Source organism: Nematolebias whitei, chromosome 11 (genome assembly GCF_014905685.2).
Source record: "Nematolebias whitei isolate Nwh7 chromosome 11, NemWhi1, whole genome shotgun sequence".
NCBI lineage: Eukaryota > Metazoa > Chordata > Actinopteri > Cyprinodontiformes > Rivulidae > Nematolebias > Nematolebias whitei.
Genome location: NC_056508.1, coordinates 29,655,836 through 29,680,706, shown reverse-complemented (window position 1 = coordinate 29,680,706; position 24,871 = coordinate 29,655,836). Strand labels below are relative to the sequence as shown.

Below are 24,871 nucleotides of genomic sequence, written 5' to 3'. Positions count from 1 at the left end.
TATATATATATATATATATATATATATATAAGGCGTTTTAAACACTTCCCACAATGTTTCTAAACTCTAAATGCTCTAAAAGAGCTCAGAATGTCATGAATTCAGCTCTCTGCCTGGGCTGCACTCTGCCACCTGCGAGTGCTCTTGGCCACACCCACTTCACTGCTCTGCACAGAGATCAGCTGATCAGCTGCAGGAGGAGGCTTATCCTGCAGTGTGGGCTGCATAAAGGTGCAGCAGGTGATAAATAATTTAAAATAATTTATTTTAAATGAAATTTCCATGCCGATCGTGCAGCTCATCCATCAATCAGCCAGTTGTGTGTCATGTCCAATCTTATTTTGAAAAACTGCGATAGAGCGAGTCCGCGAAAAACGAACCGCGAAGTAACGAGGGACTACTATATGTCAAAGCCGATCTAGTCAAGTTCTATCCCATCCAATCCAATTTAGCTCAATCCAATTTTATATAATCCAATTCGGTGTAATTACAGTTATATGGCAGGTGGTAAAGCATCTAAATAAAGAAAACTAATGCATTTCTATTGAATCTTTATTTCAATAAAACTTGCAATGTGGGAGTTGGGGGACATATAGTTAAAAAAAAAAGTTTAAAGTGGAGACCTCTAGCAGAATAAGACTCAGCAAAGGTATCCATTTATTTTAAAGGTAAGAAAGTCAAACAAAAAAAAAGAAAAAAAATTAAGTCAAGGTAACTTGTAGTTGCATGGGTATTAAAGGAAGCAGAGTGCTTAAAGATGATCAAGGAACGTGGCAGCTCCTCAATCAAGCTTTAAAAAGTGAAAGCTAAAAGCTGGTTCCACAATTTTGAAGCAGTGTAGACATTTGAACTAATCCTTGAACACTAATCCAGTTAGTTGGAACAGATTGTAGAAGTTGTTACTGCGGACTTCAAAAGTTTGAAGACACCTACCTTTTCATTTTGAATGAGTTGTGAATTTAAACTAAGGCAGAAGTTTGTTCACAAATGCATAATGGAGTATGCTGAAAAGTACTGTGCAAAAATTTTCATTTTTTTCACAATTTCTTTCAAGGATCCATTCTTTTTCTTTTAAAGCAGTTTTGATCAATAGTTCTTCAGGTGTTTCTGAAGGTAAATGTAAAGAAATAGTGGATGACTCAAGACTTTTGTAAAGTCCTGTAATTTTTAATAACATTTATTGAATACACACTAGTACAATACAACTTTATTTATAAATCACTTTAAAAAACAACACTGTTGACCAAAGTGCTGAAGACTGATAACTCATAAAAGCAAAAAAAAAAAAAAAAAAAAAATTGAAACAGTAAAATAATGAACTATTAAAATCATAAAAACAACATACAATAAAAACAATAAAAGCCAACATCTAAAGCCAAGGAGAACATTCAAGTATTTTAAGAGACGATTGAAAAACAGGAAGTGAGTCAGCCTGTCTGATGTGCATCGGTGGCTCGTTCCACAGTTTAGGGGCAGTGACTGAAAACGCTCGGTCACCTCTCAGCCTCCTCTTTGGTTTTGGAACGACAAACAGCAGCTGATCTGCTGACCTGAGAGAGCGTGAGGGAACGTACAGCTGGAGCAGGTCGGACAGATACTGAGAGGCGACCGTGAAGACGTTTAAAAACAAATAAAATAACCTTCAAATTAATCCAGGAATGAACTGCGAGTCAATGTAGTGATCTAAAATGGGTGATGTGCTCTTGTTTTCTGGTACCAGTTCAAAGACGAGCAGCACCATTCTGAACCAGATGAAGTGGAGTCAGTCTGGCTCAGCCTGACATAAAGTGCATTACAGTAGACTAAACGAGTTGTGATAAACCTCAAAATGTATGTGTGTAACATATTTATGAAACTGCGTGACAAAGAAACCCTTTTATTAAAAAAATGTAATTGTTTGCTTCAGGTGCTTCGGCGGTTGTTGGACTCGGTGGAGTTCCTGGAGGAGATGAGCGGTCCAGGGGAGCTGGCTCTGGGTACCACAGACAGAGCCCTTCTGAGGGAGCTTACGGACGTTTTGGAGCCCTTCACTGAGGCCTGGGATATGGTGCACGGAGACACGCTGACAGACATCCAGTCAGACAGACACGTGTCCATCAGCTTGGCTCTGCCCTGTGTCCTCGGCCTCCGTAAGCATCTCTCGGAGACATCCGCTCCCCACTGCCCCGCCCTTTTGACAAGCCTGAGTCAGTCTCTGGAGCGCCTCCTGGACCCTATTCTGGAGAACCCCCTCTACATTACTGCGACCACCCTGGACCCCCAGTTCAAGCTGACATGGAGCAGCAACCCTGACTGGCACAGACAAGTACTCATAGAGGAGCTATCCAAACACTCTTCAGCCTCCCCCTCAGATGATCTCAACAAAGACCTTCTCTCTCAGTCCCACACTCTTCCCGTCGCAGCACCATCTCCGGTCTCATCGCTTTCTCGGCCTTGCAAGTTGTTCTCCTTCATCAAGCAGAGACCTGCGACGCAGGCTAAAAGCCTGGAACAGGAGCTGGCTGTGTACCTTCGGGAGGAGCCCACAGATGAGGAGGCGTTGCATTACTGGCGCCGTAAAGCTATTGACTTTCCTCTGCTAGCCCAAGTGGCTAAAAGAGCGTTCACAATACCTGCTTGTGGCACAGTGGTGCAGAGTATATTCACTTCAGCCGGACGCCTCCAGTCGCCAGAGAGAGGCGGTGTCATACCAAAGAACCTGGAGACACTCATCTACCTCAAAGCTAACTACAGACTCTTATGGACTTAGAGCTACGAGTTAAGACTTTCTTTTTATCTAAACATCTGGAGATCTCCCCTCTTTGGTAAAGTGACTTCTTGGATACAAATCTTTCTTGCTTTTTAAGGAAACTATTCTAGCAACATAAAATAGTGCTCAAACTACCGGCCTTTTAGTATGAGACTGAAAGAACTACCAGTTTCTATTTGCCAGATGGATGTAAGTGTGGATTACCTACATACAGACTTATCACTGTCGACTGAGGCGGCTAAAAGCAAATCAATACTAAAGCATTCACTCGGACATTATTTTGCCTGTTCGGGGTCTCTAGACAACCGCAAAGCTCCTCATAGTTTTTGTCTGCAGCAGCCACACTAGCAAACCAATGATAACCAAACAACCAGTTAATGCAAACCGAGGTGTCAGGTTTATTTTTGCTCATGCACAACTTATGTACGGGCAGCCATTACTTTATGTCATTTGTTTTAAGGATGACAAGAAATGCTAAATCAGTACTGTATATCCATGCATCTTATTGTTTTCCTTTATGTTTGCTTCCTCACTGGGGATTTAGAATAAACTAGTCCACTTTTAAACAAAGATATGTGTGTTTGGCAGCTATAGAATCTGAAACAAAATTAAACAGGATGGCGGACAGAACTAGGAAGCGTTATGTCGCTGTCACGGCATACCCACTGCACACTACTTTGCATGCAAATGTTTTAGAACAAACATCTTGTGTGGTCTGTTGGAGCCCCGACTATGTGTTGGAAATGGCTCTCTTCTATAACTACACTAAATCTTAGCTCAACATCTGTAAGAATGACTGAGTTATAGCCTTTTCTGTGTTTGCTGAAGTCAGTTATGTGTGGTGGCTAGGTTGAATTGGGTTGATTCCAAAAGTTAATCTCTTCTAGACGGGGATGCACGATAGTGGATTTGTGGCCAATATTTTGATATGTTAAAACTTGTTTGACCGATACCGATATTTTTAATGATGTTTGATGTCAGAACACAGCCCTCTTATTTAGGCTTATTTGGTACAAAAAATGTGTAACAGCTGCAAGAGCTGGTGACATATATTCATTAACAGCCATATGATATGCATAGCACTTTAACCTATTTTAAATGAAACGTGTTAAATGTTATTTATTAGCATTAGTCAGCTGCCATGCTGTCTCACTTGTGGAGGCTTGTTCCAGGTTCCTAGCTGCAGTGTGGGATCCTCTGCACTCTTGTGAATGAAGGACAGACTTTTTAAGTTCAAAGTTTTTGTCTCCATTGTGCCGTAAGACTAATCATGCTAACGAGGCTAACACGACGTCCAAATGTCTGTGGTAACACTCACCCAAGTGCTGTCGGCTATTAGGTTCTCAATAGTGTTGGAAATGACGGCTTGTAACTCGGGTAAGGCTATGTCGGAAAAATATCTCTGACTGGGGACGATGTAGCGAGGCTCAACGTAGTCCATAAATCTTCAGAATCCGACATCCTCAACAAAAAAAACCTTCCACGCCGCTGACATTTTGAATTTTCCTCTCCGCCGCGATCAGATCAGGTAGGCGCGCATGACGTCATCACGTTGCGCTGGCGCTGCAGGCATCCTTGTCACTGGGTTGTCATACAAAAACAGCGTCTTTTATATCGGTGATTTATTTTGACGGAAAGTCCGATATAGAATTTTAACGCTAATATCGGCCGATACCATGCTGATAATATCATGCATCCCTAGCTTTAGATATTTATCCATTAATTACTTTCTGAGCGTTTGATTTAACTCTGTTCAGTGGTTCATGAGATATTTTGCTAACAGAAGTCACATAAGCAAACACACAGAGGCAGACAATTATAAATGACCCACATTCACTTTGGTGGACAAAAAGACAATGATTGGCTCCTATTGATTTTCATCATGGGCACAAACTTTCAGGATTTTAAATGGGACTCAACAGAAATTCACGATGTGTTAAAGCTACATCTCTAGCTGTTACAGTGCAGAACAATGAATGTTGTGTGTGTTTGTCTCTGTTGCCTCTGTTGGTTGGGGATGGGCCAGTGGGGAGGCAGGGTAATTGCAATAATTTCATTAAAATAAAATTTGAGTCAGCAGGCAGCTGTCACAGCCTCCGGAGCTGCTTTCCCCCTCACCATCAAACGAGGTCAGAAAACCGTACTGGTAAATCAAGGCTGCTTTTGATTTTAGTTGATACGGCAAGAACAGAAACCAGTCAATTGAAAACTGAACTGCAGGAACAGGTTTTTGCTTAAAATCCACTTCACATCCAAACTATTAATCTGTGGGAGCTACAGAGAGACCTCCCTCACAGATAATAGTTATCAAGGATCCCTGCGATCCTAATGATTATCACCGCAGGGAGTCTGTGGATTCAGATGTGTGTGGACGTGTTCATCGTTGAGACGTGCGTCTCCTGCTCTCCTGGGTGTGTTGTTTGTGAGCCTGTCCCTCCCTCCCCCGGCTCCGACAGCTCATCCATTCGACTTAGCCGACCAGGCTCGGATGCAGTCCTTGTAATTGCCTCTGAAATGAATTACTTGGCACAGAGTAAAGCTGCGGGAGGGGAGGAAATTGTAATTGAACCGCACCCCCTCTCCCCTCTATCCGTCCTGTCCTCTCCCTCCTGCCTCGAGTTATTATATCTGCAGTGCAGAGACGCGTTTTCCATCTGCACACAAATACACACGCCCTCGCCCAACCAATTTCTCTCGCCCCACCTCCACACACACAATGGCACAAGAGCAACATATTGATGCAGGGTGATTTCAGAGATTGATTGTCCACGTGCACATGCACACCAGGCCATGCTGCACTCTTGTTTACGGCACCGGGACCATTACTCTCTTATTGCGCTTGCTTTTGTTTGGACTGCCTCGCTCCTAATACTCCCCTATTTGCAGTAACCTTTAGACGGCCTTCCTAACTCCTAATGTACTGCAGGGCTTTGGAGCAGGCACAAAGAAAACTGGTGTTGGGTATCAAAATAGCCTTGGTTAGTCCCTGCGCACTCAGCCGAGCACCGTTATTAATATCTGCCTGTTGCTGGCGTGCTGACAGATGAAAAGCCTGATGAAGTGATTTTCTTGCTTGCTTTGGCAACTATAACTCCACTTTTATTTGTCTACACAATGCATGTCCACATTTGTGCTATCATGCAATATCCTGTGGCCTTTCAATAACCAGGTCATGGAAAAAGAAGGGGGGGGGGGGGGGGGTCTAGTTAACTTAGCTGCCTGCACCCAGACAGATATGCACATGCTTGAGCCCTAACTCAGCACACAATGGGTTCTATTTCTGTAAACGCACTAGGGTTATCGCCCCCACTTACACTGGCTCTCCCTCTCTTTCTATTTCTGTCGCCCCCCATCTCTTTTTCCCAACACTCCCACCTACTTTCTGCAACATCATGGCGGACAGAACCAGCAGGCTTGGCGTTAGGAGGAAAGAGAAGACCGCGGAAAGCAAAGTCAATGACGAGAGGGATAAAGACAAGGGGAAGGAGAAAGCGGTCAAAAAGCCTGACAAACTGCTGACGAAGGACGAGAAGAGCCCAGAGCTGTCCAAGGCAGATGAGAAGAAGAGTAATGGTGAAACTGAAGGGGCAACAGGAGCAGAGGCCAAAACCAGTGAGGGTACTGGAGAGTTTCAGCCCATTGAGCTGCCTCCTTTTGAGATTGTCACAGGGTGAGCGAGCGGTAATGCACACAAACAGCTATAGTCACAGGCTGTTACTCTTATATCTCCTTTTGAGTTATCAGCACATGTTAGATTTATTAAAGTTTATATCACATTGTTTTAGTGAGTGTTTTAGACACGACTTGCACCTGCCATCATTTGTCTAGCTGAGTGGTAAGAATAGGGATGAGTCACGTAGACGTTTGGGCCTCCTGTATCACTCTGCCTAGCATCAGTTCTCTGCTCTCGGTTCTTTAAGCTTGTTTGATAACAAAGCTATAAGAGATCTCTATCTGGGATCCATCTGTCTATGTACAACATAATGAATAATTATTGACGCGAGGCAGCAGGAGGATGTGCTTTGTAGAAGACTGGCACAGTCAAAGATCAGATTCTGTGATGATTAGGAAGCTTTGATTCAGCCAGTTTACATTACCACTCCAGGTGTCTTCACTCTGATAACGTGACAAGTTATGAAAAGGTGGACACGTGCAAGCCCCAGACAACATGCCCAAGAGTTTTTATTTGTATTTTTTGTGTGTGTGAATTTTTCTAAAAAGCAAACGCTCATGAAAACTTTGTTGTGTCTCTGTTAGGGAGCGGATGAGCCCGTTCTTCTTCAAGTTTCAGTTCAGGAATGTGGAGTATTCGTCGGGGAGGAACAAAACCTTCCTATGTTTCAGAGTGGACACGGCCGGAGGCGACACAGAGCCTCTGAAAGGTTACATGGAGGATGAGCATGCAATGGCTCATGTTGAAGAGGCCTTCTTTCAGCAGGTGATGAAAGCTCTCATATCTCTGAGTGGCATGCAAAGTCCAAACAATGCACCGAGAAGCTGTTCTGAAATAAAAGTGACCTGATTTTCAAAAGATGTGAACATCCAGGTGGCTCTATTTGATATTTAAAATAACGAGAAAAACGGGAAGAAGTGCATTTTCTGCAAAAATGCAGTGCGAATGCCGAGTGCTGTATGACTACTGAAATTTGCTTCAGAAGCTGAAACCGCAAAGAGACAAAAATAATTTTTGGCTAAATGCTAAAAGAAGCAAAATGTAGGATAAAGTTTAAAAATGCTATCTAAAAGTTAATGTAGCAAAAAGCTGGTTCCAAGCTAAAAGTAGCAAAACGGTAGCTAGAAGCTAGGAGAAGCAAAAGGCTAAATAAGATCAAAAAGTATGAAAGAGCTAGCTGGGAACATAAAAAAGCTGGCTAAAAGCTAAAAGTAGCAAAATGGTAGCTAGAAGCTAAGACAAGCAAAAAGCTAACTAAGAGCAAAAAGTATGAAAGAGCTAGCTGGAACAAAAAGCGTAAAAAATCTGGCTAAAAGCTGAGTAGCAAAAGTTACGTATAAGTAGTAAAATAGTAGCTCAAAGTAACGGGAAGTTAAAAAAAAAATTAAAAAGTATATGAAGGCAAAAGTAGAGCAAACATGCTGAAGCAGATTTTTTTTTTATTAAGAAAATGTTTTTGTATAAAACTGGTGACCTTTCAGTGTTTCAGTAGGAAAATACTTTTAGTGAAATTTCTTGAAAAGTACAATAATTATAAAAACCAAGTCCTGGCACCCATCTCCTGCATGAGCTGAACGTTTTGATGTTTGAATGACTAAAATAACAAAGTATGCACAAGTAGTTAGATTGCAAAAATTAAATTAATTGCATGGTTAAACCATAGTGTGATTGTTGAATCAGCATTTACACAATAAGATAAAGCACCTAACACTTATTCACTTATTTTTGAAAATCTTACATTGTTATTTTTACTAAAACCCTCACGGACAAAGGATACTTTTTTGTACTAACAAAGAGTTCTTATTTTGAAGTAGTTTGTTCTTTTAGTTCCTTGTGGTTCTGAGACTGCTCTGCTTTGATTTATTTGAAGTCCAGCCACATATTTTGAAGTTTGTTCAGGATAATGAAATCTTTGTTGCGGTTGATAAAAGTGCCCCTTCTAATCTTAAGTTTGTTTTTATGCAGATGCCTCCAGGTTTTACATTTATTCGATTTAATTCATTCTTCATTCTGGCATTAAAATATTCATGTGCCGCCAACTTCAATCTAATGCAATTGTTTTGCATTAATTCACAACAGAAGTCCTCTCCAGGCACTTAACAGAGGAAGCAAACGTTCATTTAACCTTTTTTACTTTAATTGGGTTAGTCAAACCCACATCCCTAATCTGATCTAATACAGTCATGTTAGGTCCAGTTTAGAATAAATATATTTATAAAGTTTTGCTCTCGTTCACTTAAAAATCAGACGGCGTCTTTAGCTTAGCTGGTTGAAGGCTTGAAATGACAAGACAGATCCAAGCAAACAAAAAAATGTCAGGCAAGCAACAATCTCTAATTAATTAACTGCAGCAATAAGGACAGAGGATTTAAAAAAAGCAGATTGAGAAGAAGTTCTAATTTAAGATTCCCCAACAGTTTAAAGTCATCTGAACCAGCTTTAAAACTGAACTCAACTTGGAAATGTAATTTATAAAAGGTAGCGAGCAAACTTCAGACTGGCAGCTGGTTTTACATGAAGGAAACCTGATAGCTAAATGCTCTGACCTCTTTTCTAATTTTGGAAACTGTGCAACATGATCTCGTGAAACGATCCCCCAACCGCCACGCTTAACAGACAGACTATTTATAAAAACCTCGGTTTTATTTCTGTGAACTTCCCCTTTTGCGAATTCTAGTGTACAGATTCTAATTTAACATCATCACTTCATTATACTGTACTTGCTTGCATTAAGATTTTTAAATTATGAATGCAGGAACGTGTTTTATTATACAGCTGGTGCAATTTCACAGTAGAGAAGAATCACAACAGACCCTGCTAAAGCTTACCATATTTTCCACCATATACGGTGCACCGCCGTATGTCGCATCGGTTCAAATATGTCTAATAAAGTGGAAAAAAAAAACACAAACACCTCGCTTCGCTGTATAAGTTGCATCTATTAGGCGTCATCGCTGACGCGTCGCATTTGTTATGCGTCACCGCTGACAGCCTGGAAATGTGGGCCGGTGTTGTGCCAAAAATCGATAGGCTGTCAAACGGCGGTCGTGGGAGCATGCACGGGAGGACTTTAACAAGAATTTCACAAGATTAACACTTAAAAACAATAGTTTGTTTGCTCAAAAGTATAATAAAGGTGTGTCTCAGTCTAACTTTTCCTTAATAAATGCAATGCATGGTCAAATCAGCTGCTTTTCAAAAGCCGATTCGCGGAAGCAGGATCGCGCAGAGGGACGACTCGCTGTGCATTTCTTCGAAATTTAACAAAATAACCACCTAAAAACAATTATTTGTTCTCTCGACATTATAGCAAAGGTGTGTCTCAGTTTAACTTTTCCTTAATAAATGCACTTTAATGGTCAAATCAGCTGCATTTCGCCTGGGTGGCGCGACGAAATGCAGCTAATTTGACGTTTGCTCCAGGAATTTTAGAGCGAGACGAAGGTGGCTTGGTATGGCAAGTCAAGTCAAGTGTCTCATTAACATCCACTTTTACCTATTAATGAGACACTTGGCTTGCTATATTAGTCAAATGCCCTCTAGTGGCTGAAAATGGTAGTGTTTAATATTTTCCATGTCAGAATGAATGAAATTGTCAGATCTCAGACAAAAAAAATGGCATAAAAACATAAATATGTCGCTTCGCTGTATAAGTCACAGGCATGCTAATTTATGCAAAAACACTGCGACTTATACAGCGAAAAATGCGGTAAATGTCTTTTAAGCTCAAACTAACCTCAACTTGACCTCGCCTTCTGTTTCTTTTGCAGGTGCTCCCGAACTCCTCCAAAGAGCATGAAGTCACATGGTTTGTATCATCCAGTCCCTGTGCAGACTGTGCAGCCAAGCTGGCCACCATCCTCCAGCAGCGTAAAAAGCTTCATCTCACCATATTCTGCTCCCGCCTCTTCGAGTGGGAGCAGCCAGAGATCAGGGAAGGCCTCAAGGCGCTGGTGAAGGCTGGCTGCAAACTGCGAATGATGAAGCCAGCTGATTTCCAGCTTGTCTGGGAAATGTACGTGGACAAGGAGGACGAGGAATTCACACCGTGGGAAGATTGCAAGGAGAACTATGAGTATTATCTGGAGAAACTGGGTGATATTCTCAACTAGCTGTAAGCTACTGAACGCTGAATATGAAACCTACAGGATTTTACTTGGTAGTTTGGATAAAGACTGTTTTTCATGTGGCTTTTTTTGTCTTGTCCCAGGTTTCTTCTGAATGAACCACAGACGGGCCTGCTGTTGAACACGTCTTTTTGCTGAGAGATGAAGACTGATGTTAGATTCAAGGAGCTCTTGTGGCAACATTTTATACTTTTTATTTTGTTAAATTCACATATCATAGCACAAGATTTGTAGATAAATATATCAAACTGTATCCAACTAGCGGCTTCTAAAGAGCAAATTTTACATTGTTTAGTTTTACAGTTTACCACAAAAAAGAAGCTTTGAAGAAGTTACAGTACTGCCATCTGGTGTCTGTTAAATAACTGCAAGTAACCGAAGGAGATGTCGCATAAATAATTTGTCTTTATCTGTCCTGTTTAAACAATGATGTGAAAAAAAAACTTCTATTTTCTGTTTATCAGGTTACGTAAACACATCTATACACAATTTTATCCTGTCTGAAAAATACATTATTTACTTTAAAAGGAAATACACAAACAATTTCCCCGATTTTTGGCATTTTCTTGAACTTTTTCTCGCTCCACCAACATCTTAATGGTTTTCACCTGTCCACTTAGCTTGTTACTGGCATTCAGAATCGTCAGTGAATTAAGTGCTGAGAGTTTCCTCTCTAAAATATTATCTGTTTGCAGTAATGTTGACGGCTTTACAAGTTGGTAGCAAGGAAAGCGAGACCATCAGAAACTCAGGGTTTAAAGGAAACCATCGCATCGCCGTTTTCCGTTGTTTCATGGCCGTTGGTGATCGCAGCTGAAACAAAGATTAGTCAGAAATGTTCAGTGAACTGCAGCAGCTCTGTAATGCTCATCACAGATGTGTGTTAGTAATTTAAATGCATCACCTTGGTCCTCCTGTGAGGAGATTGGTAACGGTGTGGTTTCACTGCAAATTGTGTCGTCCTCCTCACCCTCTGCACATCAGGTAAGATACAAAATTCACATTTATAACATTTGTTAAGGTAAATATATTTAAAAAAAACTAACTCTAGCCTATTGCCTAAAACTTTGATTTTTTTCATAGTTTTCTGTTTTTACTTTTACATTTAGATTACATTTTTTACTGACTAATGAGAGTTAATTCAGAAAGGAATTTGCAAAAGATTGAATAAAGATCAGTTTAACTTCTAGCTTGGACTCTTAAGGAACCAAATCTCCAAATACGTTTCATGCCATAGTTTTAGACTAAATTAAACAAGGATCAACTTACAGTGCATCTGGAAAGTATTCACAGCGCTTCACTTTTTCCACATTTTATGTTACAGCTTTATTCCAATATGTATTAAATTAATCTATTTCCTCAAAATTCTACACACAATACCCCATTATGACAATGTGAAACAGGATTTTTTGAGATTTTATTGAACTCTTTGGTGTGAATGCCAGGAGTCATGTTTGGAGGAGGCATCACTCATCACCAGGTCAATACCATCCCTACAGTGAAGCATGGTGGTGGCAGCATCATGCTATGGGGATGTTTTTCAGCAGCAGGAACTGGCAGACTAGTCAGGATAGAGAGAAGGATGAATGCAGCAATGTACAGAGACATCCTGAATGAAAACCTGCTCCAGAGCACTCGACCTCAGATTGGGGCAATGGCTCATTTTTCAGCAGGACAACAACCCAAAGCACGTGGCCAAGATCTCAAAGGAGTGGCTTCAGGACCACTCTGTGAATGTCTTAGAGTGGCCAAGCCAGAGTCCAGACTTGAATCTGATCGAACATCTCTGGAGATATCTGAAAATGGCTGCACAGACATCTCCCATCCAACCTGATGGAGCTTGAAAAGTACTGCAAAGAAGAATGGGACAAACTGAAGGTGTGCTAAGCTTGAAGCATCATATTAAAAAAAAACTTGAGGCTGTACCTGCTGCCAAAGCTGGATCAACAAAATATTAAGCAAAATATGTGAATACTTAAATGTGATCTCAGTATCATTTTTAATTAATTTGCAAAAAATCTGAAATGTTTTTTTCACATTGTCATAATGAGGTATTGTGTGTGTAGAATTTTGAAGAAAGATATTAATTCAATATAATTTGGAATAAGGCTGTAACAAAATGTGGAAAAAGTGAAGTGTTGTGAATACTTTCCGGATGCAGTGTAAAGAAACATCATTTGAGCCAAACCCTGGAAATAATGGTATGCACAGTCTCCTGCTATCTTAAACTATTAGAATTGACTGAATTATAGCCATTTTTGTGTTTTTTAAAATCAGATGTCCACGATGAGCAGCAATGCGGCTCAGTTGGTAGAGCTGCTGTCTCTCAGTGAGAAGGTCACCAGATTGAATCCTGACTGGGGGCCTTTCTAGGTGGAGTTTGCATGTTCTCACCGTGCATACGCGGGTTTTCTCCGGGTACTCCGGTTTCCTCCCACAGACCAAAAACATGCATGTTGGGCTGATTGGTAACTAAATTTTCCCTAGTTGTGAGTGAGAGAGTGAATGGTTGTTTGTCTCTTTTGTCTCCATGTGTCCCTGTGGTGGACTTGTGACCTGTCCAGGGTGTCCACCTCACACAGTGACCACTGGATATGAGCACTAGTGACTCCCCCCACAACCCGAAAAGGAAGAAGCGGGTAAAGATAACGGATGGATGGATGCTCATGGCAGATACCTTAAATCTAAGATCCCCATCTTTATTTGACTTTTATTTCTTTTTGGTACCTTTTTGTGGCGCATTCAGATCTGCATCAGTGATGTAATCAGTGAGTGGAATGATTGCATCTGCAACAAGAAGAACAAAAAAAGTGTACAGCAGTAGTGTTTAGGTCAGACCAGCAATTTAAAATGTCAGAAGGTAGTTTCACAAAGATAGACCAAAACCAAGACCATGAAACATTGGGCAACTAAACCCATATCTGTTATTTAGGTTGTAATACAGGGAAGGTCCAGCAGAGGGCACTCAGTTTTCACTGAGTTAAATTTAACCAACGTGGCTTGGTCATTTTTCCCTATATTCTGAGGCATGGTTTTTACAGTGCACTGACTAACTAAACTGTGGACCTTACAACCTGTCTATGAGCGACAGAAGTGACTACTCATTGAGAATTATCTGTGGAAATCCCAGTGAGAGACCGAGGTGACTGCTTGTTGGGTAATATCTGCGGAAATCCCGGTGAGTGAATAACTCAGTTGAGCTCACTTAGCTTGCAGCTAATGTATAGATAAGTTAAATATTAAACTGCCAGATATTGAGATATGTCTCTAAATAAACCATTCGGGAGTTTGTTGGACTTTGTTCTAATGTTTTAATTGCTTTGGTGTGTTTTACATCATTGTACTGACAAAAATATGAATAAAAATGTTAACTGATAATGCTAGCACTAACCTCGGGTGCTAATGCTAAAGGCCTGTATCATTTTACAAGGTTAGAATTGGCTCTACAATGACAAAGAATGTGCTTTTTATATTCTAAATCATATTGGTCCATTAAAATACATGCAGTTCATAGTAAGGCATGTTAAAGCTACTATAAGTTGTTTTTAGTTACAAACCGGATTCCAAAAAAGTTGGGACACTAAACAAATTGTGAATAAAAACTGAATGCAATGATGTGGAGATGGCAAATGTCAATATTTTATTCGTAATATAACATAGATGACAGATCAAAAGTTTAATCTGAGTAAATGTAACATTTTAAAGGAAAAATATGTTGATTCAAAATTTCACAGTGTCAACAAATCCAAAAAAAAGTTGGGACAAGTAGCAATAAGTGGCTGGAAAAAGGAAATTGAGCATATAACGAACAACTGGAAGACCAATTAACACTAATTTGGTCAATTGACAACATGATTGGGTATAAAAAGAGATTCTCAGAGTGTCGGTGTCTCTCAGAAGCCAAGATGGTAAGAGGATCACCAATTTCACCATTGTTGCGCAGAAAGATAGTACAGCAATACCAGAATGGTGTTACCCAGCGTAAAATAGCAAAGACTTTTAAGTTATCATCATCAACCGTGCATAACATCATCAAAAGATTCAGAGAATCTGGAACAATCGCTGTGCGTAAGGGTCAAGGCCGTAAAACTCTACTGGATGCTCGTGATTTCTGGGCCCTTAAACGTCACTGCACCTCAAACAGGAATGCCACTGTCAAGGAAATAACAGAATGGGCTCAGGAATACTTCCAGAAAGCATTGTCATGAACACAATCCACCGTGCCATCCGCTGTTGCCAGCTGAAACTCTACAGTGCAAAGAGGAAGCCATTTCTAAGCAAGCTCCACAAGCTCAGATGTTTGCACTGGGCCAGGGATCATTTAAAATGGAGTGTGGCAAAATGGAAGACTGTTCTGTGGTCAGATGAGTCACGATTTGAAGTTCTTTATGGAACACTGGGACGCCATGTCATCCAGACCAGAGAGGACAAGGATAGCCCAAGTTGTTATCAACGCTCCGTTCAGAAGCCTGCATCACTGATGGTATGGGGTTGCATGAGCGCTTGTGGCATGGGCAGCTTGCATGCCTGGAAAGGCACCATTAATGCAGAGAACTTTGTTCAGGTTCTAGAACAACATATGCTCCCATCTAGACATCATCTCTTTCAGGGAAGACCCTACATTTTTCAACATGATAATGCCAGACCACATTCTGCAGCAATCACAACATCATGGCTACGTAGGAGAAAGATCCGGGTACTGAAATGGCCAGCCTGCAGTCCAGATCTTTCAACTATAGAGAACATTTGGCGCATCATAAAGAGGAAGGTGCGACAAAGAAGGCCCAAGACGATTGAACAGTTAGAGGCCTGTATTAGACATGAATGGGAGAGCATTCCTATTTCTAAACTTGAGAAACTGGTCTCCTCTGTCCCCAGACGTCTGTTGAGTGTTGTAAGAAGAAAGGGGGGTGCCACACAGTGGTAAAAATGGACTTGTCCCAACTTTTTTGGGATTTGTTGACGCCATGAAATTTGGAAACAACATATTTTTCCCTTAAAATGATACATTCTCTCAGTTTAAACTTTTGATCTGTGATTTGTGTTCTATTCTGAATAAAATATTAGATGTTGGCACCTCCGCATCATTGCGTTCAGTTTTTATTCACAATTTGTTTAGTGTCCCAACTTTTTTGGAATCCGGTTTGTAAAATAATAAATGTTGACGTGTTGTAAATTCATTAATCAACATTTTAAAAGCAAAAGAAAGGTAAAATGTTTAATATGCCTGATATGTTATGCAGTTCAACGGTGATTTTGATTAACTTACAAGTTATGCACTACATATTTAAGTTGTCAATGTGTTTTGTTGGTTTAACACTAAAAATAACAGTTAACTACTGTTTATTGCATTTCATGGTAGTTCACTATAAACGTAAGCTGATTAAGCTAAAAAACTAAAAGAAGAAATATGTGAATGATTGGTATTCTTGAGAAAGGACATGGAGTCTCATAATTGAATGGGAACAGAATGATTTACCTTCTGCACTTTATGCAGATTAGTTTTATAGTGACTCTAGATTCTTTGATCGTGATGACGAGCCGAGCTCATGCAAACTGTGGACAGGTGTAAACGGTGTGGCCAGCCGGGACATAATTTCGCAGAAGAACCTTCACAATCCGGAAAATTCATCTTGGGTTACAGATAAGATTCCATACACAACACTACCCGGGGTAGCAACGTTGTTAAAGAACTGAACTGAACTTTATTTTATTTTATTTTTCACAAAGAAAAGGGACATTGTTCTATTTAATTTTTTCTTGTATTTTATTTTTTCCACATTTGTAAATAAGTTGTTTTTAAATGCTTTATTGTTGTGGGGAAGCAATGAAATAATCAGTTAGGTATTCGGTTGGTGTGACATCATTCTTCTGGCGGAACCTAGTAAATGTTAATGCCTGTTCCCTACTGGTCCACTTCAAGTGTGCTACATAACTGATGATGAATAATTGGTGAGTCTCTACCTTAAGAATAAAGAGACCATCAAACCCATCGAAACCACCAGAGGTGGAGTTCACTTACTGGTACAGTCCTTCAACTGAGCCATGGTAAGAAACAGAGGGGGTTCTTCTTCCTTCTCAACATCATCACCTGTGAGACAAGAGCAGAAAAGTTGCAGATACTGCTTCACTGTGAGGTTTAATGTTCAACTTGGGTATCATCTAATCTTCACATAACATCTGGACTCCACCACCAGCTACTTCCTCTGGTGGCTCTGTTTGTGGTGTAGACTGTGCTGCAACTGGGCACAGCTGCCTGCAATCAAAAATTTAAAGGCCCACAACTATACATGACTGAAAGCTAACCACCTGACCTTATTAAGCCAAAGACATTGGGTAAAAATGAACAAATTTATTATTGTACAGCTTCAAAATCACAAGTTAAAGCCAAACCTGGTTTGCGGAAAACTCTAAGGGCAATGCATCCAAGGAAGACAATAATGATGCCAAAGAAGAGGCAGCCAGAGATGGACAGAAGAATCCTCCTCTTTAAAACTACAAGTTAAAATACAATCAGTGAAGGAAAACAAAGAATTATGGCACATGCTGTGTTGAAGACTCCTAACTCAAGCATCTCTCATACTCACGAAGGTTCTTGGTCTTGAGGGACTCGCTCTTTCCTGAATACGATGGCCTCTCATTGCGAATCCCCTGGCAGGAGTAGAGGCTCTGCTCAGGGTCATCTTCGGGCGTGACAGTATGTTTCTTGGAGGGAGTCTGATCGAGCCACGTTTTCTCCTTGAACCTGTTTTTGATTTTGTTTTGAAGGTGTTTTAATCACAGATTTTCAAAAGACGACAGTGAACCATAGGATATATTTTTACCACGTGTAGTTCCACATGTGTGTGCTGTTCTTCACTTCGCACTCGAGCACCAAGCTGTCAGTGGAGAAGACCTCTGTCCATCCAGTCAACAGGGTTATACTTGCTTGTGGACGCTCTGCAGCAAAAACAGAGGTAACCGTCATAAAAGTAAAAAAAAAACACAAAAAAACTGATGGAATGACGAAAGTAAGAAAAGAAATGAACACACCATCAACTTTAAATGTCACCGTTTCACTTTTGTCTGATATGAATACACTATCTTTTCCTCTTTTAACTTCACAGTGATACGATCCAGAGTCTTTTCTTTTCACAGAATCAATACTGAGATTGTTTTTGGACTCTTGAAGTAGTCTTCCATCTTTGTACCACTGGTATTCCCATCCAGAGGAGACATTAATGTGACAGCAGAAGGAGACCGAATCTTCAGTGTGCATCAAACTGTGCTCAGGATGCTGCGTCAGCGTGACTGTGGGTTTAGCATCTGAGAAGTGAACGTAATTAAAAAGAAGTTGCATAGCAGTTAGAGTAGTTCTGTTTAAGAAGAAGATAATTCAATTAAATCCACAGTACTTCCTTACCGGACTGACAAAAACAGAAATGTTGGCCTTTTCTTTAAAGAAGCGGCCAGCCTTGCATCAGCGCTTTTCTAACTTTCAGAGGCTACAACATGGATATATAGAAATATATATATATATATATATATATATATACAGATTTCTTGAATCCCCAAATAAAATTATTGAATAATTTTAATTTTCTAAAGCTGATTTTAGTGGAGTTTCATGTTGTAATGTTTTCTTTGATGCAAAATTGGCTAATAAAAATCACAAATTATAAAATTTCCTGTAACTTCAAACACCTAAAAGACGTGAACATGGTATTGCATCATTGCACAATGACAAATTGAGCAGATCAGACATTATGAAACATGTCCAGCACTTTTCTTTGAAACCACTGTTTTTGCTTAATCTAGTTCCTTTGTCAATTCACGAACAGATCAGTTGAACTGAAAAAAGGTCTCTTTGGTTAAAAGAAGATACAATATCTCACCATAGACGTGAAGTGTGACTTCAGAGCTATGAGTGCTGCAGACAGATCTGCTCTTCATTTCTCCTGAACATGTGTATTGTCCATGGTGTGAGGTTGAAGCAGATTTTATGGAAAGAGTGCTTCCACTGGTTCCAGTTTTGACAATGTCATCAGCCCTGACCTCCTTTGTATCTTTGTACCATGTGAATGTCCAGCCACCACTTCGCATCTGACATCTCAGCTTCACAGTCTCAGTGGGAAACACATCCAGCCACTCGGTTACTTTGTCCAGTGTCGGAACAGGAATCTCTATATGAAGGAAAAAACATATTGAAGCATAATGCGAGTCGTCTCTGTAGAGTTGTAACTGGAACTACTACTCGTCGTACCCAAATCTAACAGGTGTAGTAAAGTAACAAAAACAGAAGTAACAAAACGCATGCAGCAAGCTAACGAGTTTTGCCACTTTCAGTGTTCAAAAATAAAAAAGGTGAAGGTATTTTTTTTAGACAAGCTTGACAATACTTTCTACAGACTGATGCACATTGATGGAGTGCATGATCACCTGTTCAAATCTGAACTGTTGGTGATTTTATTTTATTTTCTCCTTGAAAGACGAACAAATAACGTCACACGGCTTTCTGTGGACGACTCCACCGGCGTTAAAAAAATAAAATAAAGCAATACATCAAATTGGTTTACAATTTCTCAATCACTTCCACTGTTCTAAATTTCAGTTCTTTATCCTATTTATTTGGTGCTTCTTCCACCCCTGTGTGGACTTCCCTGAGATGATAAATGGCAGCTCTCATGTTACTGAAGACAAAAAAAACAATAATTTAATATAAGTAACAAGACATGGCTCTGGTTTTATTGCATCACAGATGCCCTTAATCAAATCAACTTACCTACCCATTTAAGGACTTAACACTTCTTGTTGTAATTTATATACATCACCATTTATAATGTCATTTTTTGGCACTTCTAGTCAAGTACAAGTCACGTCACCTTTCCTAAAAGAACTCTACCTATACAGAGGCGTCCGTCTGAGACTACTGCTACACCACAACATCCTGTTTCAACAGAACACGCAGAAAAAAGGAAGCTCTCTTGTGCGCTGAAGCTGAAACATCCTCTAAAGCTTTGGATGGCAGTAAGAAAAGGAAAACAACTTAATTGATGAATTGAATATTTCTAGTTGATGTAAAAATAACCAACCTTGAACATCCAGGTTTATTTCATTACTGTGTCCTGTCGATGTCTTTTGACCTCTGCTGGCTTTGCAGGAATACTTCCCTTTATGAGAAACTTCCAGGTTGATACTGATTGTACTGCCAGTGTTAGGACGCTTCTTTTCACCTTCATACCACTGATAGCTCCAGCCAGTGGAAACATTAACTCTGCAAGTGAAGTTCACTGTTTCTTTAACATACATTAGACCAAAACCAGGATCCCTGCTCAGTGAAGGTTTGGGTATGCTGTCTGAAAAAAAACAAACAGTTCAGAAAAATGTATTACTACTCTTCAAAATAAAGTTTATCAGATTTATTCTGGCTTTTTCATACATTTAACTTGATATACTAGACAATAGACCTGCTATACTTTAATTATGTTAATGATGTTTTACTATATGAGTATTGAGGAAGAAAGCACAAGAACTAGTCGTTTAATAAACATGATTGAATGCACAACTTTACAAAAGACAAGTTATTTAAAATATAAACCAAACAGACTGCAAAAAAGTCTGTTTCACATAAAGGGATAATAACATTTTATATCAGGATTAAAAACTCACCGTAAACCATCACATTAGTTGTTTTGCTGAATCCAGAGGTGACTCCTCTGGATGGAAGGTGAGCTTTACAGGCAAACTGTCCTTGATGGACTCGACTGACAGAAGTGATATTGAGCACAGATCCCTTTTCATTTAGTACCATGTTTGGATCTTTCTGCAGCTCTTTGTTGTCTTTGTACCAGGTGAAGGTCCATTCAGGGCTGCTCCCGTCACAACCAAACTCCAAGAGCTCATTTTGAAACACGCCTGACCAGGAACTCAGCAGCTTAAGAATTGGCATTGGCGGGTCTGAAACAACACATCATCAAGATATCTTTTAGTTAAAGCCCAGAAAACTACACTGGAAAAACACAAATACCACAAGCATCATCAGATGATAAAATATCACACATTTTACTAAAATAGACAGACAGGTCATACTGCTTCTGCTGTACTGTGACCTTTCCTGGTGATACAAAAATATGAGCTTACCAGAAACCTGAAGGGAAGTAGAATCACTCTGATCTGTGAATAATGGGGTTTGGCCTCTCTTGCCTCTACAGTAGTATTCTCCACTGTTAGAATGAGCTATAGACAGTATACTGTAAGTGTTTCTGCTGGACGACTGAATTTCTCCTCCGTTATGGTACCACACATATTCCCATCCGGTGGACACACGAATGGTGCAGGTGAAGACGATGGATTCTCCAGGATACATTTGGTCAAAGGTTGAATTTCTGGTCAGAATGGGCTTAGGCCTGTTTGCTATTTAAAATAAATAGAATAAGGGAATACATTAATAGAACATGCAGAATCCTTCATAGCGAGCCCAACAAAAACACTTTAAAGAAAAAAACTGATGCATTGTGGTGTTTTGCCTGGGCTCCAAATGTAATTCCACTCAACGGATGTTTTGCATTAAGATTAAAATAAAATAAAATCTAAATTCTACTGTGTTCAAAGTCAACAAAATTGTATTACAAGACCGTTATACCAAACAAAATTATCTATCATAAATTACAATGGTGGAAAGATATTAAGGTGTTTTAAAATATAGGTCTTTAACCAAAACAGAGCACACTTATTTTAGTTTTAATAACAATACAAATTATATTTAAGAAGAAAAAAATCTAAAGATATTATTTTTATTTCTGGGTAAAAAACAAGTTATTCTGCTTTTCAATGTTTTTCAGTCATAGTTATAAATAAATGAAATAAAGACCTTATGAATGTGAAGATAGTATTATTTTCAAGCAACAGTTGTCATATTTTAAATGTTGAATTTGAGTCCTGATGAAACAGGTTTATTCTCCCATGATAGGTATTTAAACTCGCTTGTAATACATTAAAGTTTTATTTTTATACCACCTAATTTGAATCTATTTCTAAGGTTAAGTTTCAGGAGTTCAATATGTGTTGGGCAGCTGTCTCCAAATGCTGCTCTGATCTAAATACCTAGCAAGTTGCAGGGAAAGAAAATACTAATTTTCCCCATAGAAAACTGATCCTGAACAGTTTTTGTTGGGCTCCATGCATTTGTCTTTGTTGCTGCCCTGAAGTTTCATTCTAAAACCATTTTTGTTAACTCAGAATTGTGTGGGACTAGGCCTTTTACGATAACAAATTTTGCTGGGTGATTAATTGTCAGAAATTATTGTGATAAACGATAATATTGTTCGAAATTTGACAATAATTAGTAATTATAGTCAAATTTAAGAAGAAATGTTTGTTAATTTGTTTTGCATGTAGTACCTTTTTAAACCACCAGATGGCAGTACAAGACTGTTTGAACCGAATGATGGATAGTGAGTGAGCGAGCAGCATGTCGCTTTAAGAAAAATGGGAGGGAGGCCCCTGACATGACTACTGTCTCTCTTCAGTTCTCAAAATGGCGGACACTTGGTGTGGTTTGAGCTCTTTAGCATAGCATTTTTCACACAAAGCTTTTAATAAAAAATCAGTAACAAATTCTCAGCTTCTTTTCGCACGAAAAAAACCTTTTTACACAAAGGTTTTGGTGAATTTTGGAGCTTCGACAAGACAGTTTTTTTTTTGCTGAGGTCGGCCTGTTAGCTTAGCTCGTAGCTTAGCTTCTCAGCTTAGCTGATTTAACGATCCACAAACACAATTTTGGATCGTTAAAATGGATTTTAAGGAGAAAAAAGAAAGGGAGAGGTCAGTGGAGAGCACCGGAGTTGAGTTTTTTGTCATCCAGTGTCTTCAGTAGAAAGAGAGAGACACAAAGAAACATTAAAGACGATAAATGAAAATGAGGTGGATGATTTTCATTTATCTATTATCTATTTATTTATTTTGATTTGTTGTTTATTGCGACAGGCCTTTGCGGAACGTGTTTTTCATGCTATAAGCTTTTTAATCACAAGTTGGGGTTTTTTGTCGTATTGTTGCAGATGCACTCAGTCCACGCCCTGATTACATCACTGATGCAGAGTGAATAAAAAAAAGGAACCAAAAATTAATAAAAAAAACAAACAAAAAAAAACATGAAGTACAGATAATGGGGAAACTTAGAACTTAAACTTAGATTTCAGCTGGCTTCCATGAGCATCCATCCATCCATTCATTATCTTTACCTGCTTCTTCCTTTTTGAGTCATGGGAGTCACTGAGAAGCAGGGGACACCGTGGACAGGTCTCCAGTCCATCACAGGGACACGTAGAGACAAACAAGACAAACAACCATTCACTCTCTCACTCACACCTAGAGACAATTTAAAGTTACCTATCAGCCTAACATGCATGTTTTTGGTCTGTGGGAGGAAACTGGAGTACCCGGCGAAAACCCACTCATGCACGGCGAGAACATGCAAACTCCACCCATAACACCCTCCCCCACCCGGGATTTGATCCTATGACCTTCTTGCTGAGAGGCAACAACTCTACCAACTGAGCCACTGATCCACCCCCAGTTAAAACAAACAAGCACAAAAATCGTAAACTGACATCTTTCAGCACTCCAGAAAAGAAAGGAACTAAAGACCCTGTTCATCAAGTGACATCAATGAAATCCTTGTGTGTGACATCATGATGTTTGCATCTAGCTTAACTCAACATCTGGGTTTAATTGTCTGCCCAATAAAAGGTGTGTAGAAAGTTTATTGGTAAGATGAATATCTAATTTAGACCTAGAAATAAGGAACTGCCTTTGCGGAACTGCAGGGTGGGGTTTGTTGTATTTTCATGTCTTCTGCGAAATCTAAATTTAGCTAGGTATTGTTAGCATTTTCTGTTGGCAGACATACAAAGATCTTGAGACGAGTTTTCTTTCTCTTCTTTTAGAAATACTATCACGTGAAATTATTATGAACAGTTTCTTTGTGTCTTTATTTTAAGCTTTCACAATACTGGCCAACAACTCACGGGACAATGGAATTCCCAAGATTTGATAACACAACTCATGGGCATAATGACACATAGATTGTTATATATTTGATGGAATTTCTGTTTGGTTATGATACCACGCATATTTCCATCCAGTGGACAGAGCAGAGGACACAAATTGTAGCATTTGCCATGGTATATATGGTATCATCACCTCAATTTGAAATACTGAAGTATGAGTGCAGATCATACAGACAGAAGAAGGCCGATGAAGTAATTTTACATCATTCTTTTTAAGTGACACACATTTTGTCACATTCTTTCCAATTCAGTTCAGTTTATTTATCGCCAAGTCACAACAGAAGTCATCTCAGGGCACTGAACACAAACATTCACATATATAAAAATAGGATTATTTATCAGAGGAGCAGACTGCTTTGAATTTAACTCCATCACAGAACTCTCATCTTGAGCAAGCATGAAGGCGACAGTGGAAAGGAAAAACTCCCTCATGAGGAAGAAACCTTTAGCGGAACCAGCCAGGCTCAGGACAAGCGGTCATCTGCTTCAACCAGCTGGGTTTGAGGGAACAGGAAGGAGGAACAGATACACAATGGCAGGTCAAGAATCATGTTAAGATAGAAATAATATCAAATGAAAACTATTAAATTTTAAAAATTCATTTAAGGAAATGAGCTCAATTTGTCCCCCAGTAGTCTAAGCATATAGCAGCATAACAAGCCAACCCAATTCATAGGATTTATCAGAAAGGAAAGTCTTAAGCTCAGTCTTAAATTTGGACAATGTGTCAGCCTCACAGACATAAACTGGAAGTTGGATCCACAAGAGAGGAGCCTGATAAATGGAAGATCTTCCTCCCATTCTGCTTTTGGACACTCTAGGAACCACAAGTAAGCCTGCAGTCTGAGAGTGAAGTACTCTGTTAGGAAGATATGGAAGATCTTTAATATAAGATGGAGCTAGGTTGTTGAGGGCTTTGTAGGTTAGAAGTAAGATTTTGAATTCAGTTCTGGACTTGACAGGGAGCCAATGGAGAGAAGCTAAAACTGAAGAGATATGATCTCTCTTACTAACTCCAGTTAAGACTCTGGCAGCAGCATTTTGGATCAACTTAAGACATTTTCAAGATGTATTTGGACACCCAGATAATAAACCATTGCAATAGTTCAATCTAGACATGACAAATGCATGGACCAGTTTTTCTGCATCATTTTTAGATAAGATGTTTCTAATTTTAGTGATATTTCGCAGGTGGAAGAAGGTGGTTGTAGTAACGTTTTTAATGTGGGGGATAAACGACATGTCCTGGTTAAAAATAACACCAAGATTTCAC

The 24,871-nt window shown here is 39.6% G+C and overlaps 3 protein-coding genes across 3 annotated transcripts in view; 2 read left to right on the top strand and 1 right to left on the bottom strand.

The window, feature by feature from the left end:
• si:dkey-109j17.5 (zinc finger BED domain-containing protein 4) overlaps window positions 1-2,781 on the top strand; it is an 8,622-nt gene extending 5,841 nt beyond the window's left edge. Inside the window, exon 5 of the mRNA XM_037684136.1 lies at window positions 1,907-2,781. Within this exon, the coding sequence (XP_037540064.1) occupies window positions 1,907-2,749 (843 nt within the window). The 3' untranslated portion in view covers window positions 2,750-2,781. The remainder of the gene's footprint in view (window positions 1-1,906) is intronic.
• Window positions 2,782-6,119: 3,338 nt separating this feature from the next.
• apobec2b (apolipoprotein B mRNA editing enzyme, catalytic polypeptide-like 2b) lies at window positions 6,120-11,066 on the top strand. The gene is made up of 4 exons (XM_037684135.1): window positions 6,120-6,419; window positions 7,007-7,187; window positions 10,193-10,536; window positions 10,633-11,066. The coding sequence occupies exons 1-3, from the start codon at window positions 6,142-6,144 to the stop codon at window positions 10,532-10,534; spliced, it is 801 nt and encodes a 266-aa protein (XP_037540063.1). The 5' UTR covers window positions 6,120-6,141; the 3' UTR covers window positions 10,535-10,536; window positions 10,633-11,066.
• Window positions 11,067-11,183: 117 nt separating this feature from the next.
• LOC119417268 (mucosa-associated lymphoid tissue lymphoma translocation protein 1 homolog) lies at window positions 11,184-18,638 on the bottom strand. The gene is made up of 9 exons (XM_037684479.1): window positions 18,584-18,638; window positions 17,582-17,854; window positions 17,374-17,488; window positions 17,137-17,294; window positions 16,943-17,044; window positions 16,572-16,640; window positions 13,277-13,336; window positions 11,454-11,522; window positions 11,184-11,362 (listed from the first exon to the last, which is right to left on the bottom strand). The coding sequence occupies exons 1-9, from the start codon at window positions 18,636-18,638 to the stop codon at window positions 11,298-11,300; spliced, it is 966 nt and encodes a 321-aa protein (XP_037540407.1). The 3' UTR covers window positions 11,184-11,297.
• Between the last annotated feature and the right edge of the window lie 6,233 nt (window positions 18,639-24,871).